The 13,704-nt window shown below is 42.4% G+C and overlaps 1 protein-coding gene across 1 annotated transcript in view; it reads left to right on the top strand.

Annotated features, from left to right (window-relative positions):
- TECTA (tectorin alpha) overlaps positions 1–13,704 on the top strand; it is a 43,713-nt gene that overhangs the window by 1,168 nt on the left and 28,841 nt on the right. The window contains exons 2-5 of the mRNA XM_015813735.1: positions 1,688–1,821; positions 2,597–2,884; positions 10,070–10,207; positions 11,210–11,375. Of these exons, the coding sequence (XP_015669221.1) occupies positions 1,688–1,821; positions 2,597–2,884; positions 10,070–10,207; positions 11,210–11,375 (726 nt within the window). The remainder of the gene's footprint in view (positions 1–1,687; positions 1,822–2,596; positions 2,885–10,069; positions 10,208–11,209; positions 11,376–13,704) is intronic.

The raw sequence follows: 13,704 nt of genomic DNA, 5'->3' as shown, positions 1-13,704 counted from the left end.
GCGAAATGGGCACACGGTTTTTCATCATAGAAAGTCCGTGTAAACCATTTGTAAGGGGTCTAATGCAACTTTTTAAAAGGGACGCAACTCCAACTACAGTCTTTATTTTTCCTTCAGATCAATCATGTCAAATTCTCAGAGAGTGCCTGGACAGGTCCCTGCCATTCTCTTGGCAAGGTTTTTTCAGAAGTGCTTTCTCCTTGCTTCCTTTCTAGGGCTGACAGAGAGCGATTGGCCCAAAGTCACCCAGCCAGCATTCATGTCTAAGGCAGGACTAGAACTCACCATCTCTTGGTTTCTAGACCGGTGCCTTCACCACCACCCCCCCATCACCACCACCCCCAGTCCATGACTAACACAATAAGTATTGAAAAACAGACCTAATGCCATACCTAGAAGAGGTGAAGGAACCTTAAAAAATAATCCTACGTTTAACACCTGTGAGTTGAGATGTTACTACAGCTATTTTAGTAGCAGTCGAATGCTTTTTTTGTTATTCGTTGTCTGGCAAAATAATCCCTGCTACTGTATAACTTGCTAACACGGTCCGCATCCATATGCAAGACAGATGTGCCATCTGCCAGCTTCTCCAATTTTTTTATGACACCCTCATGGGAGGTTTACGTGAGGGCATTTCGAACAATTCTTTGGAAGCAGACAGACTCACTGAGGCCTTGCTTTGGAGTAGAACCCTCTGCAGCTTCTGCCGTTTGCCGAAGAAAAGAAACATCCATGTTCTGCTGTAAGCTTGCAAAAATTCAGCAGTAGAGAAGTGCTGTTGATGAAGGAGCAGAAGGAATGAACGTTTTGTGCCCCATGGAAGGCATTCAAGTGGTGACCACAAATTAAGAAGACCATCACAGTGACATCATAAATCAGCATGAACTATCATGTCTGCATAGCAAGGGCGGGGATGTGATGTATGACTCTGAGTTTGGGAAACATTTTCAGCACATGGGGGTGAAGGGACAATCTTGGGATGACTAGTGACAGTGGGGGAGCATTACAGGATAGGGAACCAAATGCCTTTCCATTTTCAGAATCCAGAATCATTCAGTTACAGATAATCCTTACAACAGTTCCTTTCGTGACCGTTCAAAGTTGCAACGGCACTGAAAAAAATAACTTATGATCGTTTTTCACACTTATGACCGTTGCAGCATCCCCGTGGTCCCGTGATCAAAATTCAGATGCTTGGCAACTGGTTCACATTTATGACCGTTGCCGTGTCCCAAGGTCAGGTGATCCCATTTTGCGACCTTCTGACAAGCAAAGTCCATGGGGAAGCCAGATTCACTTAACAACCGTGTTACTAACTCAAGGCAATTGATGCCAATCTTCTGCTGCTCGCCCAACTTCTGCAAGCCCTCAGCCTCCTTCAACACCCATTCCACCAGTCTCATGAGATGGAAAGTGTAGATATTCCACTGGCCCATTGAAAGACCAGCAACACAAGTCCCCTCTTCACCCTCCAATGTGTCCAGCTGATTACTAGAGTATTATTAGCTAACTAAGACCAAAATAAAATTATACATAAATAAATAGAGGTGAGCCTGGACTGCACTTTTTGCAAACATCTGCCAGGGTGAAAAAATGGAGCAAACTTGGAGGAAGGAACAAGGGGTACGGCATGGGGTGTGGTTGGCACTAGAATAATTATTTCTCTCTGTGTGTTTCTTTGTTGCAGCCCAGACTATGGGCATCTTATACCCTTTTTGGCCCAATGACACCAAAACCCCCAAAGTGGATGATGGCAGCTCTCCAGAAATCAAGCTCTCCTTCCCCTTCATTTTCTTTGGCGTGCCGTACAGGACCATTTTTGTAAGTAAAGCACCACTTGGTAAAACCAAAGGCGCTTTTCCCTGCCATTACATCTGCATTTTAAACACCGCTCTCCGCCAGCCTTTCTCGGAGAAGAGGAAGATTAATTGTGTCCTCCCTGCCAAGTTCCTGCACGTTATGAACGAGAGGCTCTATTATTAATGAAAATCATAGGTGCGCTTAGGAGGCGAGTGTGCAAGGGGCAAGATTATAAAAGCCCAGCAACATCCTTGTGCAGCTGATTAAACACTCAAATGATGTGCAGGCTTTGGCATGTTAAACATTATGCTGTTGGCATGAAAACCAGAATATGTCAAGAAGCTGCAGATATATATATATATATATATATATTAATGTTTTAATAGCAATAAATTTTTGTAACTTTTTAATCTCCTGGTGGTCTCACTGCTTGTGACCCTTCGAACATGAATTTACCCAGGAGTCATCCTCCAATTTTTAGAATTTTAAAGGACATATATATATATATATATATATGTTTCTGCGTTGGGGATTGTTTTTTCCTCAGGAGCTGCATCATTTACTCAGCCTCCCAAGTTGCTGCTTAAAATGAGACCATTATTTTTCCAAGGCAGGATTGAGAGGAAGGGACCAAACTATTTCAGATACAAACACACACACACACACACAAACACACAGGAAGAATAAATTGCAACTTCAGAATCTGGTTTCTAAGCAGACATTTGTCCAGGCATCATTTTAAGCTGACATTTTTGCTTCCTGCTAACCCATATCACACCTTCATCCTGCCTTGCAGGTCAACAACAACGGAGTGGTTTCCTTCAATGTGCTGGTCAGCCAGTTCACCCCAGAATCCTTCCCTCTAGCTGACGGGAGGGCTTTCATCGCCCCTTTTTGGGCAGATGTCCACAATGGCATCCGGGGAGAAATCTACTACCGGGAGACCACTGACCCGGTGCTGCTCATGAAAGTCTCGAAAGATATCAGGAAATATTTCAAGAACCTGCCCTCCTTCACCGCCGTGTCTGTTTTTATCGCTACGTGGGATGAAGTTACCTTCTACGGAGGCAGCAGCACAACCCCGGTAAGATCCGCATCTGGGTTCCTCTGGTCTAGGACACCTAACCTCCAGATCTGTAGAAGGAGAGCTATGTTAATCTGCTGTGCCCCAAACCCAGAGGGAGTCTGGTAGCTTCCCACAAAAATAAAATGTCATTCAAAGGCATTTCCAAAATTAGCAATTTCAGAATTCTGAGAGTTGAAGTCCACCCATCTTAAAGTTGACCAGTTTGAAAAGCACTAGCCTAAAATAGCCTTTTAGTAAAATTGTTGATTGGAAAAAAGTGCTACCAGTCTCCCAAGTTTTTAATCTCCAGACATTTTTCCTGGTGGACGAGCTTTGTTTACTCAGGGTGCACATGTAGAATTGGGAAGTTTTCTTCAACCTACCACATGGAAAACATCTCAGTGTAGCAATTAATGCAAACTCTATAGCCAGTGCTTTTTTTCTAAAAAAAAAAAAAAAGTGCCGGAACTCACACACGTCATACAACCCGCCTTGCTTACCCTACAAGGTTCCATCCAAAAAAGGTGCCGGAACTCTGTTCTGGGCGTTCTATGAGAAAAAAGCTCTGTCTATAGCTAAATGGGGGGTGGGATACTCTGCATTACCATAGAATAATCTCTGCTCAGGATGCACTCCAGGTAGGTATGGAGGAGGTCCATGTAGGCATGGCTACTCTTTTCGTATGCTCCACCTTCCTACCATTCAGATGAAAACCAACCAGCATCCCTTGTAATTCCCAATTCCTAATTCACCAAGCCCAGTGACTAAGGAAATGGTCCATCACAGCGATGTGCTAGACTGGACCTAGTTGAAATGGGGTGGGGGGATTGTTGGTAGCTTATTGCAGTTTGCACAATCCAGTCCTTGTCTTTGTTGCATGCTGTGTAAAATAAGACACCACTGGCACATGGTGTTAAACCAGACAGTAAGGCCATTTATTTAGCAGAAGTTGTGGGTGCTCCAACATTGGAGGTTTCTAAGAAGAGGTTGGACAACCATTTATCTGAAAAGGTAGAGGGTCTCTTGCCTGAGCAGGGGGTTAGACTAGAAGACCTCCAAGGTCCCTTCCAACTCTGTTATTCTCTTAGCTATGCATCTCACAAAACCTGGCAGTTGTGCTAACCCATTTTATTTATCAAAGTTAGATGTTGGTGAACAATTCATGCTTTAGATTTAGCATGTTGTATGACTCTCCCCAGCCGCCAAACCCTGTTTGTGTCTTCATTTGGTTGGGGCAATCTGCGCAAAAGCAGCTTCTTTTAAACTATTTTTTCCAGAGTAGGGCATAGGATGGGTCTGTTCTTTGGAGCCGTGGTGAATGAACGGTGAATGATCTCAGCAGATCCACAGAGGACAGTAAATAAAACAGAGATATCATCCTGACAGAGCTATAAAAGATTTTGGGGGGAAATGGGGGGGGGGGTAGTCGTGGTGGGATGAATCAACCTCCCTGCACCACATTGAATAAATCCTGGGCTGCCATCCCTCTCTTTTAAATCTTGCAATGTAGGATGAGAAAACTAAAGTCTGTTTTTTTTTTCCAAATGAAAAATATGTATGCGTTTTGCTGACCTCATTTAATCATTACCTAAGTTACATTACATGTAACGTAAGTAATGATGAAGAATTGCATCGGAAGCATCGTTAAGTATCGTTGGCGTGTTTAAACCATTAGTTCTCAGAAATGTGCAGAGATTTAGCGCTATAATGTCCAGCCCTCATCTATGTTTGCTAGATCAGGGGTCCCCAACCCCCGGTCTGTGGACCGGTACAGGGCCGCGGCATGCCAGCAACCAGTCCGCACAAACAAGCAAAGCCCCATCCGTGGGATGCAGGCAGCACACAAAACTACACACCCTACGGTCTGCGGAAAAACCTCTCTCCACGGAATCGGTCCCTGGTGCCCAAAAGGTTGGGGACCTCTGTGCTAGATATATGGGAACCTCCAGAATGATAGATTCAGAGAGACGTATTGTGTGGGAGTGTTTGCGCAGTAGAAATACTGAAGATTTTGTTCAGTGCCCTGTTTTCAAGGAGAGCAGCTAAGCCTTTTCTGAGGAATTCTGGGAGCTGAAGTCCACAAGTCTTAAAGTTGTCAAGCTTGCAGACCCCTGTCGTAGACTATTACTGGGAACTGGGATTTCTTGAAAGGCAGTTTTTCCTGGGTTTTGCAATGAGTTTTCAAGCTAAGCATCTTTTATGGGGAAATCCATGCAAGCTGTGTCTGCAAGGGGGATGTGTGTACAATATTCTTATTCTGTACTGGTACGCCTCGAATTGGGACCAGAATTTCCGTTGCTAAGCAAGGTGGATGTTAAGTGTGCCCGATTTGACAATCTTTTTTTTTGCCACGTTTGTTTAAGTGAAATACTTAATCGACTTACAAGAGTTTGTTTAGTGACCGTTCAAAGTTACGGCGACACTGGGAAAAAAAGGGACTTATGGCCATTTTTGCACACTTACAACTGTTGCGGCATCCCCAGGGTCACGTGATCCAAATTGAGACACAACTGGGTGTGGGTTTTGTAACGGTTGCAGGGTCCCCTGGGGTCACGTGGCGACCTTCTGACATGCAATGTCAATGGGGAAATCAGATTCACTTCACAGCCACGTTCCTAACTTCACAGTTGCAGTGATTCACTTAACAACTGGGGCAAAGTTCATTTAACTGTCTCACTTAGCAACTGAAATTTGGGGGCTCAATTGTGGTGGTAAGTTGAGGACTATTGATACTGTGGTTGCGAAGTAAATCAGGCTATAATTCAGTAAATCCAGCTTCCCTTATTGACTTTGCTTGGCCAAAGCCGTCTGGGAAGATCCCAAATGGTGAGGACTTGACCCCGGAATGCTGCAACTGTCCTAAATTCATGCCGGGTGCCACACAACCAATTTTGACCATGTGACTGTGGAAATGCTGCGATTGTTGTCAATGCAAAGACCAGTCATGGATCAATTTTTTTCATTGAAATGGTCGCTAAACAAAAATCGAGGATTATCTGTAGGTGGTTTTTTTTTTTTTTTTTTTAAAGGATAGAACAGTGATGGCGAACCTTTTAGACACCGGGTACCCAAAAACCGCCCCCCCGCTTTGCCCCCCGCGCCACTCGCCCGCAGGGCCACCTACCACCTCCACGGCCCGCTGCAGATCGCCCAGGTGGCCCTACAGCGCCATGGTGGCCACACCCTCCACCTGCGCCCCACAGCATCATCTGCGCACGACGGAGTGCGAGGGTGGAGTCTTGTCCCTGCTGCTCGGCTGCCAGGTCCTTGGCTGCGCTGCTCCATGTGGGCCATGCCCGGGGGCGACTCTCCTCCGGGGAGGCTGCTGGTGAGGAGGGGGCTGTGGGGGGAGGTGGGGCTGGGGCGACAGCACACATGCCCACAGAGAGGGCTCTGTATGCCCCCTCTGGCATGTGTGCCATAGGTTTACCACCACTGGGATAGAACATCCTAATGTCAAGAGGACTCTTATGAAGCCACTGGGATATCCCCGTAGAAGTTTTATTTATAATTACGTAGACTCTGTATATATATCTTTACTTCTCTTCCGTCACATTCTCATCAGACGCTAAATAAATATTAATAACAGGACCATGACCGAGCCAACAGGAAATAAACACATATTTGCAAAAGCCCGGTCTTCCATCCCCATCAACGTGCCTCTTTCTGAGTTCCCTTTGCTGTAAAAACCTTGTTTTATGCCCAAAATTCAAAGATGGAGCTGGAAGCAGAACAGCATCAGACGCAGTTCGGCTGGGGTTTGTGTGTGTGTGTGTTTGTGTGTGAGCCAGTTACGTTTTTATCTGGCCCTGCTTGCCTCTGAAATGAAAGCGGAGGAAGACAAAACCTGCCAGGGTTAGCTTCAAAGAGAAGACACGTCGCATTTTTATAGGATTATCATTGTATTGCTCTCTCATCCGTTTCCTGGGTGAGAATGAGTTATTTTCCAGGGGTGATGGAAGACAGCTGCCTGTATAATAAATGTACAGTTCAGAAGGAGCAGCAGGATTATTTTAATATCCCAGCCAAAAGAGCTGGGTGAGCAGTAGCCTCCCACTGCAGAGAGGCAATGGATGAATGTCTTCTTTGCCAGGCAGCTGCAATCTTCCTTGATGGAGCAGAAGTTCCAGGTCCAATCGGATTCAGCCCAGTCCGTACATCTTGGTTTGTTCAACACATGTACAGCAAAGTCTTCAACGGTGTGGTTTCTCCTGAATCTCTCAGTAGTTTTCGGTCTCCCTTGGCCTAGAAGACCTCCTAACTCAGTCATTCTGTTATCTTCTGAAGAAGCTACCAAATCTTTGGGGGGGGGACAGAATTTGAATATTGCCCTCCTGTGGTCCTTTTCATACTGGCTGAGAGTTTGGCCAAGGGGATGCTTGAGGCTTAGCCGCTGCTGTTGAGGGCCAAGGGTGGCCCTCATCCCAAAGAGGAGGCTGAATTTTCCTGGCTAGGCTGATGTAGAGTTGGGTGCCATATCACACAGAGCATCTGCATAGAGTAGTAGCTTCCCATTGAAGCTTCAGTGCCTAGGGGTGGGGGGGGGGAAACAAAAAACCAGCCCAGCAGTTGAAAAATTATAAGCAGGAAATGCGATAGAATTCATTCTTGTCCTGAAAGGCCTAACAAATTAGTCCTCAACTTACGATCTCAATTGAGCCCAAATTTTCTGTTGCTAAGTGAAACATCTGTTAAGTGAGTTTTGCCCCATTTTATGACCTTTTTTACCCAGGGTTGCTAAGCAAATCACTGCAGTTGTTAAGTTAGTAACCTGGTTGCTAAGTGAATCGGGCTTCCCCCATGGACTTTGCTTGTTAAAAGGTCGCAAAAGGGGAACACGTGACCCCCAGGACACGGCGACCATCATGAGTCAGTTGTCAAGCATTCAAATTTTTACCACATGACCATGGGAATGCTGACATGGCTGTAAATGTGAAAAACGGTCATAAGTCACTCTTTTCAATGACGACGTAACTTTGAAGGGTCACTAAATGAACTGTTGCAAGCCGAGGACTTGCCTGTATTTCATCCTGGAGGGAAGGATCACTCATCAGAACAAATGACCCTGATTCAGCTCCACTGTTTATCTCAAGCAAACATGCTCTTCTACGCTTTGTAACCAGAGATTACACTCTGTGGAATCTCATGCAGCAAACCTTAACTAAAGCTGAACCTTAACTACAAATTGATGGGGTTTTTAAAAGATCCAATGAGCTTCGAAAGACCTTAAGTAAAACATAAGCAGAAAATCAATTCTCTTCAGCTGAAATTTCCTAGGGAAAGTGCAGGATCTTCCTTCCTTCCTTCCTCTTTTCCTCTCTATGGACAGATTGACCGGGTTGGAAAACCCAAGTCACATATGGAAAACTCTTTAGGATCTGTTATTGTTTTTTTAAAAAAGCAGACATAATCATTTCTTACTTCGCCTCCCTTAAATATAAATGGAGAGAGAATGGATTCGGGAGTTATGATGCGTAGCTGCTACAGCAACCTGATTTTAATTGCTCCAAATGGTCTAATAATGCTATTAAATTCAGGGTAAGTAAAGCAGTTGGTCAGTAAGTGAGGTGGGGGAAGCAAGCTGTTGCATCAGGTGACTTTAATGAGATTTTTATATAAGCCCTTGTCATGGAGCGGCTGTAACAGAAAGCTACCTTCACCAAAATGGCTCTGGACTTCTTCCAGACCATATGCAACGTCCAGATTATGTAGGAATTGAAATCACCTTTATTTAATTCTCAGAAGTTGAGTTGTCTCAACTCTAATCATACATCTGACTTGGAGTGGGTGCTGTTTGAAATACCATCTGTCAGACTATTTTAAGGTTCCTTGATTCTTATTTTGAACTTTTATGAGGAGACTTTAAAATAACTTTACAGACTTTGATTTGTTCCTCTGATCACCCTGAGGCTCAGCCAGACATCCCAAGGAAGCAAGATCAGACTGGGAGGTTTTGAGCTGCCTTCTTAGAGCACAGCGTGATCCCATCTTTAGCATACTAATAATGAAAGCTAAACACAACATCAAGGGGTTTATTTGCATCCACAGTACAATCACAGTTATCTAATGCCATTGCTTTAATTATTGAAGAAATGTTCGTTATTGATTGTTTTCTTTCTGTAGGACAAACGCAAGGGAAGGAAGCACGTCAGAAATCAAATCCTTTGATTTATGAGGATGCAATGGAAAGTGGAACCGAATATGTTTCCATCGGCTCAAATTTTCCTATTTAGATTTAGTACAGGGATCAGCACAATTTGTTGCTTGGAAATAGCAAGAAAAAATTTCTAGAAAAGCAGGTCAGAACCACAGAGATGGTCAAAGCCCACTCAGTTCAACAGTTTTATTGTACCACGTCACTGTGCATTTGTACATGTAGATAAACTGTCACAAATTAATTATGACATCAATGAATATCAAATCTTCTGGAACAAACTTGTTGACGGGTATATTCGATCTGGTGCTTTTGCTGCTTGTAGATGGATTGTTTTCAGTACAAAATCCCGTGGACTATCCTACAAATTAGGATGGCATTACTGCACCATCTTCAGAGAGGAAATAACCAAATCAGATAATGCAAACTTTTATTCATGCTTTTTCCTTTCTTACTCTAACACTGCCACCTGTAGGATGAGCGAGGGACAGTCATTAAATGGCGAAGCTTTCGTTGAGGTGACCCTTCCAGACCAATTGATGACATCAAGCACAAAGGCTGCCATCACTGAATAATAGGAGCTTCTTTAATAAGTTCATACTAGATAATAAAAGCTCTTTGACAGACATATCATTTATTATATATGTGTTACTTGTAATTTGATCTGCTTTTGGACATTTTTATTACTTTGTTTTTCTTTCTTCTGGACTAAAACCGTATTTCAGTAGAAGATATGCGGATAGCTAAGAGCCACAGATCTTACTCATTGGTGGGATTAACTGTTGTTTCCAAAATTCAACTTTATTTCCCTAATATATTTTTCCTTTCTCGTTATAAAATACACTTAGGTTTATTTTTAAAGGAATTAATGATATATATTTTTTCTTAGAAAATAAATGTCTTTCAGATTCATAAAATTGGCTTCAAGTTCAGAAATAAGATGTTGAAACAAATCCTTCTTTTTTTAAAAAAATAAATAAGTATTTTGGAAAGTAATTTCCTTTGGAAAGAAGAGTTGACCTCTGAGTAAACAGTTGTATTTTAAACAGGTGAACACTTTCCAAGCTCTCCTTATCTCAGATGGAACAGCCTCCTTCGCCATGTTCAATTATGAAGAAATTAACTGGACCACAGGAACTGCGAGTGGAGGAGACCCTCTAACTGGTCTTGGTGGAGTGATGGCCCAGGTAGGATAATTAGATGACCATCACGGGCTTCTTTTTCACACGACAGCTCTGTATGCAGCATCCATGGGAAAAGATTACTTACATTTTACCAAGAAAATAAAGACCTAAATAGCCAATCTAGAACACGGGAGGTTTGACTGTTCTTTGGGATGACCAGGGGATAGTCAATTATCACTGTCTGAGTGTGTATTTGCAATAATCCAAGCATTGTAAAATCTCTTGCCCTAGAGCTGTGCAAAACATTCTGAAATCAATGCACTGAAATTCAGACTATTTTCAATATCCCTGGAATGGTAGGCTATTCCAAGGAAAGAAAGTTTCAGCTTCAAAATCTTTTTCCTTTCTCTGCTGAATATTATTGATATGAAGAATTTGACACACACTATTATTGCTGGTCAGGTGGGGAAAAAATCACTAAAATGCAAGGGAGGTTGCCTGACTCCATCAATAAACACAGAAGGGGATATATGTGATGGTCTGCAGGAATGACCTTGGGAGACGGAGGAAGACTCACAGCCTAGGAAATGGCTTGAGAAGAAGCAGTTCAATCTACAGGTGGGGAAGAACATGGGAAGCATTTCACAAAGGACCCTCCCTAGTTTTCTAGAGACTGAAAAGAGAGGAGGGGAGAAATATTCAGCCTTGCAAGATTCTGTTAATGTAGCATACAATAGAGATAGTGCTAGTGCTCCTGGTTGTGTTCGTTGCCTGGATTTACCACCAAGGGCTAACATCTTTTTCCTGTAATTTCTGGGTCTGGGGGAGAAGAGAGCTCCTTTCCTCCCATAATTCTCAGAGCCTGAAGTGTGCATGGCATTGACTCTATGGACTCCAGGCCACTTGAGGTTTTACCATAATACAGTGGTGAGATGTTAAGGTGTGACCGCTGTTTTGTCTTCAAAAGAATATAAGGTCATTTGGGAGGAGAAAAGCATCAAAGATAAAACTCATCAGGTGACATTCCAGATAATTTGAAGGTGACTGTCCTTTTTGGTCTTCTAGGCTGGTTTCAATGGTGGAAACAGTACCAACTATTTTAGCATTCCTGGTTCCAGAACCCCAGACATTGTCAACATCGAAGAGACCACCAATGTTAATGTGCCAGGTCGTTGGGTATTCAAAATTGATGGGAGGGAGATTGACCCAGCCAACGGATGCAGTTTTAGAGGTAAGCAAGTATAGGAAGCTGCTTGTGTCAAGCTGAAGCATTTTTAAAAAAAAAATTCAGAGAGTTTTGCCAAGAAATGTTGCTAAATATGGAACTGGACATTGTATGTCCAATGATTCACATTACCTCCACTTTACCTGAATGCTTCATGTGCAACATTCTTCTCACATCCTCGTTCATTAGACCACATCAGCACTCTAAATATCTCTAACATGCTTAATAGATCTGCCATTGCCTCCTAGACAATAAAATAAAATGGAGGGTTTTTTTCTGTGGGTTACTCTCAAGCTGAGAAAGCAACACAGCTACCTCTTCTCAATTTGAAGTGAGTTAATAATGATTTTAAGTGTGCTCTCCCATTTGGATTGTTTACATTTTCTCTTTTGTGGTTGCACGTCTTGATTGTCTTCGGTGTGGAAAGGCAGAATATAAATGGAACATATAACCCCTTCCTGCTATTTAGTGACAAACTCAGACAGAATTTCAAGAGCAATATAACTTTTTTCTTCAAAGAATTCCTGGGGGAAATCTGAAAATGGTAGTTCTTCGTGGGAATTCTCCCCAAAATGCAATTTGTGTGATATTGTCGTCATTTATAGCTCATTGTCGCTATGTCTTAATGTTATCCATCAGCATTGATTGTCATTAGTATAAAGTGCCATTCAGCTTTTATCTTGCTATGCCAGATAATGAAGAACAAATCTAGCCGAGGCCATTAAGAGCTTTTCATATATATATATATATATATTTAAATGGTCTTATTAAGTGCATTGTTCTCTCACTTTCTATCTGTTCTAATAGTAATTAACAGAGGCATGGATAAACCATATTACTGTATCAGAGCAAAAGGTAGCCAAGAATTTGGCAATGTTTTAATAAATATATTGTGATGTTAGCATATTGGTTCCATTGGCTGCAAGAGAGAAGGGGTGTAAGCACTGCACACCACCAATTAGCCAAGAAACATAACCCCAATCTGATCCATCTCTTGTAGATCCAAATAAATCCAAAATCCAAATGGAATGGTGAGATACAGATTTAACAAATTCTTTGTTGTTATTATTAGTATCATCATTGTTACCATCACCTTCCATAAATTGAATTCATGGAAGCGGACCTCATAACCACCATCCATTTTATTCTCACCACAAATCTGATTTAATTTTTCCCAACCTGGGCAATCTCCAGATGTGTGGATTTCAGTTCTTTACAATGATCAACCTGGCTACAGAATTTTGAGAGGTGAAGTTCCACCTATTTGGAGGGCATTTAGAAACCACATCGAATCCCAACATGGAGATAATTACAAAAAACAAAACAAAAAAAAACCCATGTAGGCTACGAACAGGTACAGTGACAATGACTTTGTGAAGAAGTAAAACCATTCCTTATTCTTACTGAGTCCAGTTGCAAAGTGTCCATTTCTTGTATGAGTTTTAGCTCTGTTGCTTTGTAATAGAAATTTCTCTTGGACACCAGCAATGTTGAAATTCAGAGATGCCATAAAGTCAGTCACAAAACATGTGCCTGAGCTGCCCTTACAATCTGCAACATGCAGAGTCCTTTCAAAAGAAAATAAAGTGATTCTTTTTCATTATTGCCTGCTCGTTAAAATTTCTTGTGTTAGGTCTTTAAAATAGCCACCCAGAGAGCCTGTTCATCTTCTCTTTACAAATGCAACTGCTCAGAAAATAAAAGGAGAATTGTCTGCCTCCAGGGAGGTGGTGGAAGGATTAAAATTCCTCCCAACTTCTAAATTATGAACTTTTACAGCATTCTAGTCCCTCTGTTCAAGTTCTGGTGCGAAAGTCTGTTTGAATTCCATGCAAGAGTATTGAGATTGCTTTGGAGTTTTCAATTTCATCAAAAAAGTTCCATTAATAAGAAGATCCCAAAGCAAAAGCATTTTTTGCTATCACCGGGGAATATCATTTGCATAACCAGAGGCTTGCAAATATGAAACAAATTGAAATTATGGCGACATTTGGGATGGATCCACCCCCACGGTCAGTTGGAGCCCAAGTTGACCCAAAAGCTAGGTGAAGAACTTTTATCTGCAGGTTGGTGGGGCTTTAAATGAGGAGGATAGAAGAGGGGATGAAGGCAAGAAAGCAGATGGAGAAGGTTACCAAGTGAAAAGGAGAGAAGGAAGGAGTAAGAAAAGGGAGCGTTGATCAGAGCTAGCAAGTCTCGGGATCAGTCAATTTGGAGTCAAGTACAAAATGAAGCATTTTGAATGACCAAAACTCCCAGTGTTTAGGAGTCTAATTCAGGCTTTCCAAAGGCCATTGTTAAAAATAAATGGGAACCAAAGATCCTTACTCAGCAA

The sequence above is a fragment of the Protobothrops mucrosquamatus genome, unplaced genomic scaffold (genome assembly GCF_001527695.2).
Source record: "Protobothrops mucrosquamatus isolate PMUCROS unplaced genomic scaffold, P.Mucros_1.0 scaffold186, whole genome shotgun sequence".
Lineage (NCBI taxonomy): Eukaryota > Metazoa > Chordata > Lepidosauria > Squamata > Viperidae > Protobothrops > Protobothrops mucrosquamatus.
This window is presented reverse-complemented; position numbering and strand designations above follow the sequence as displayed.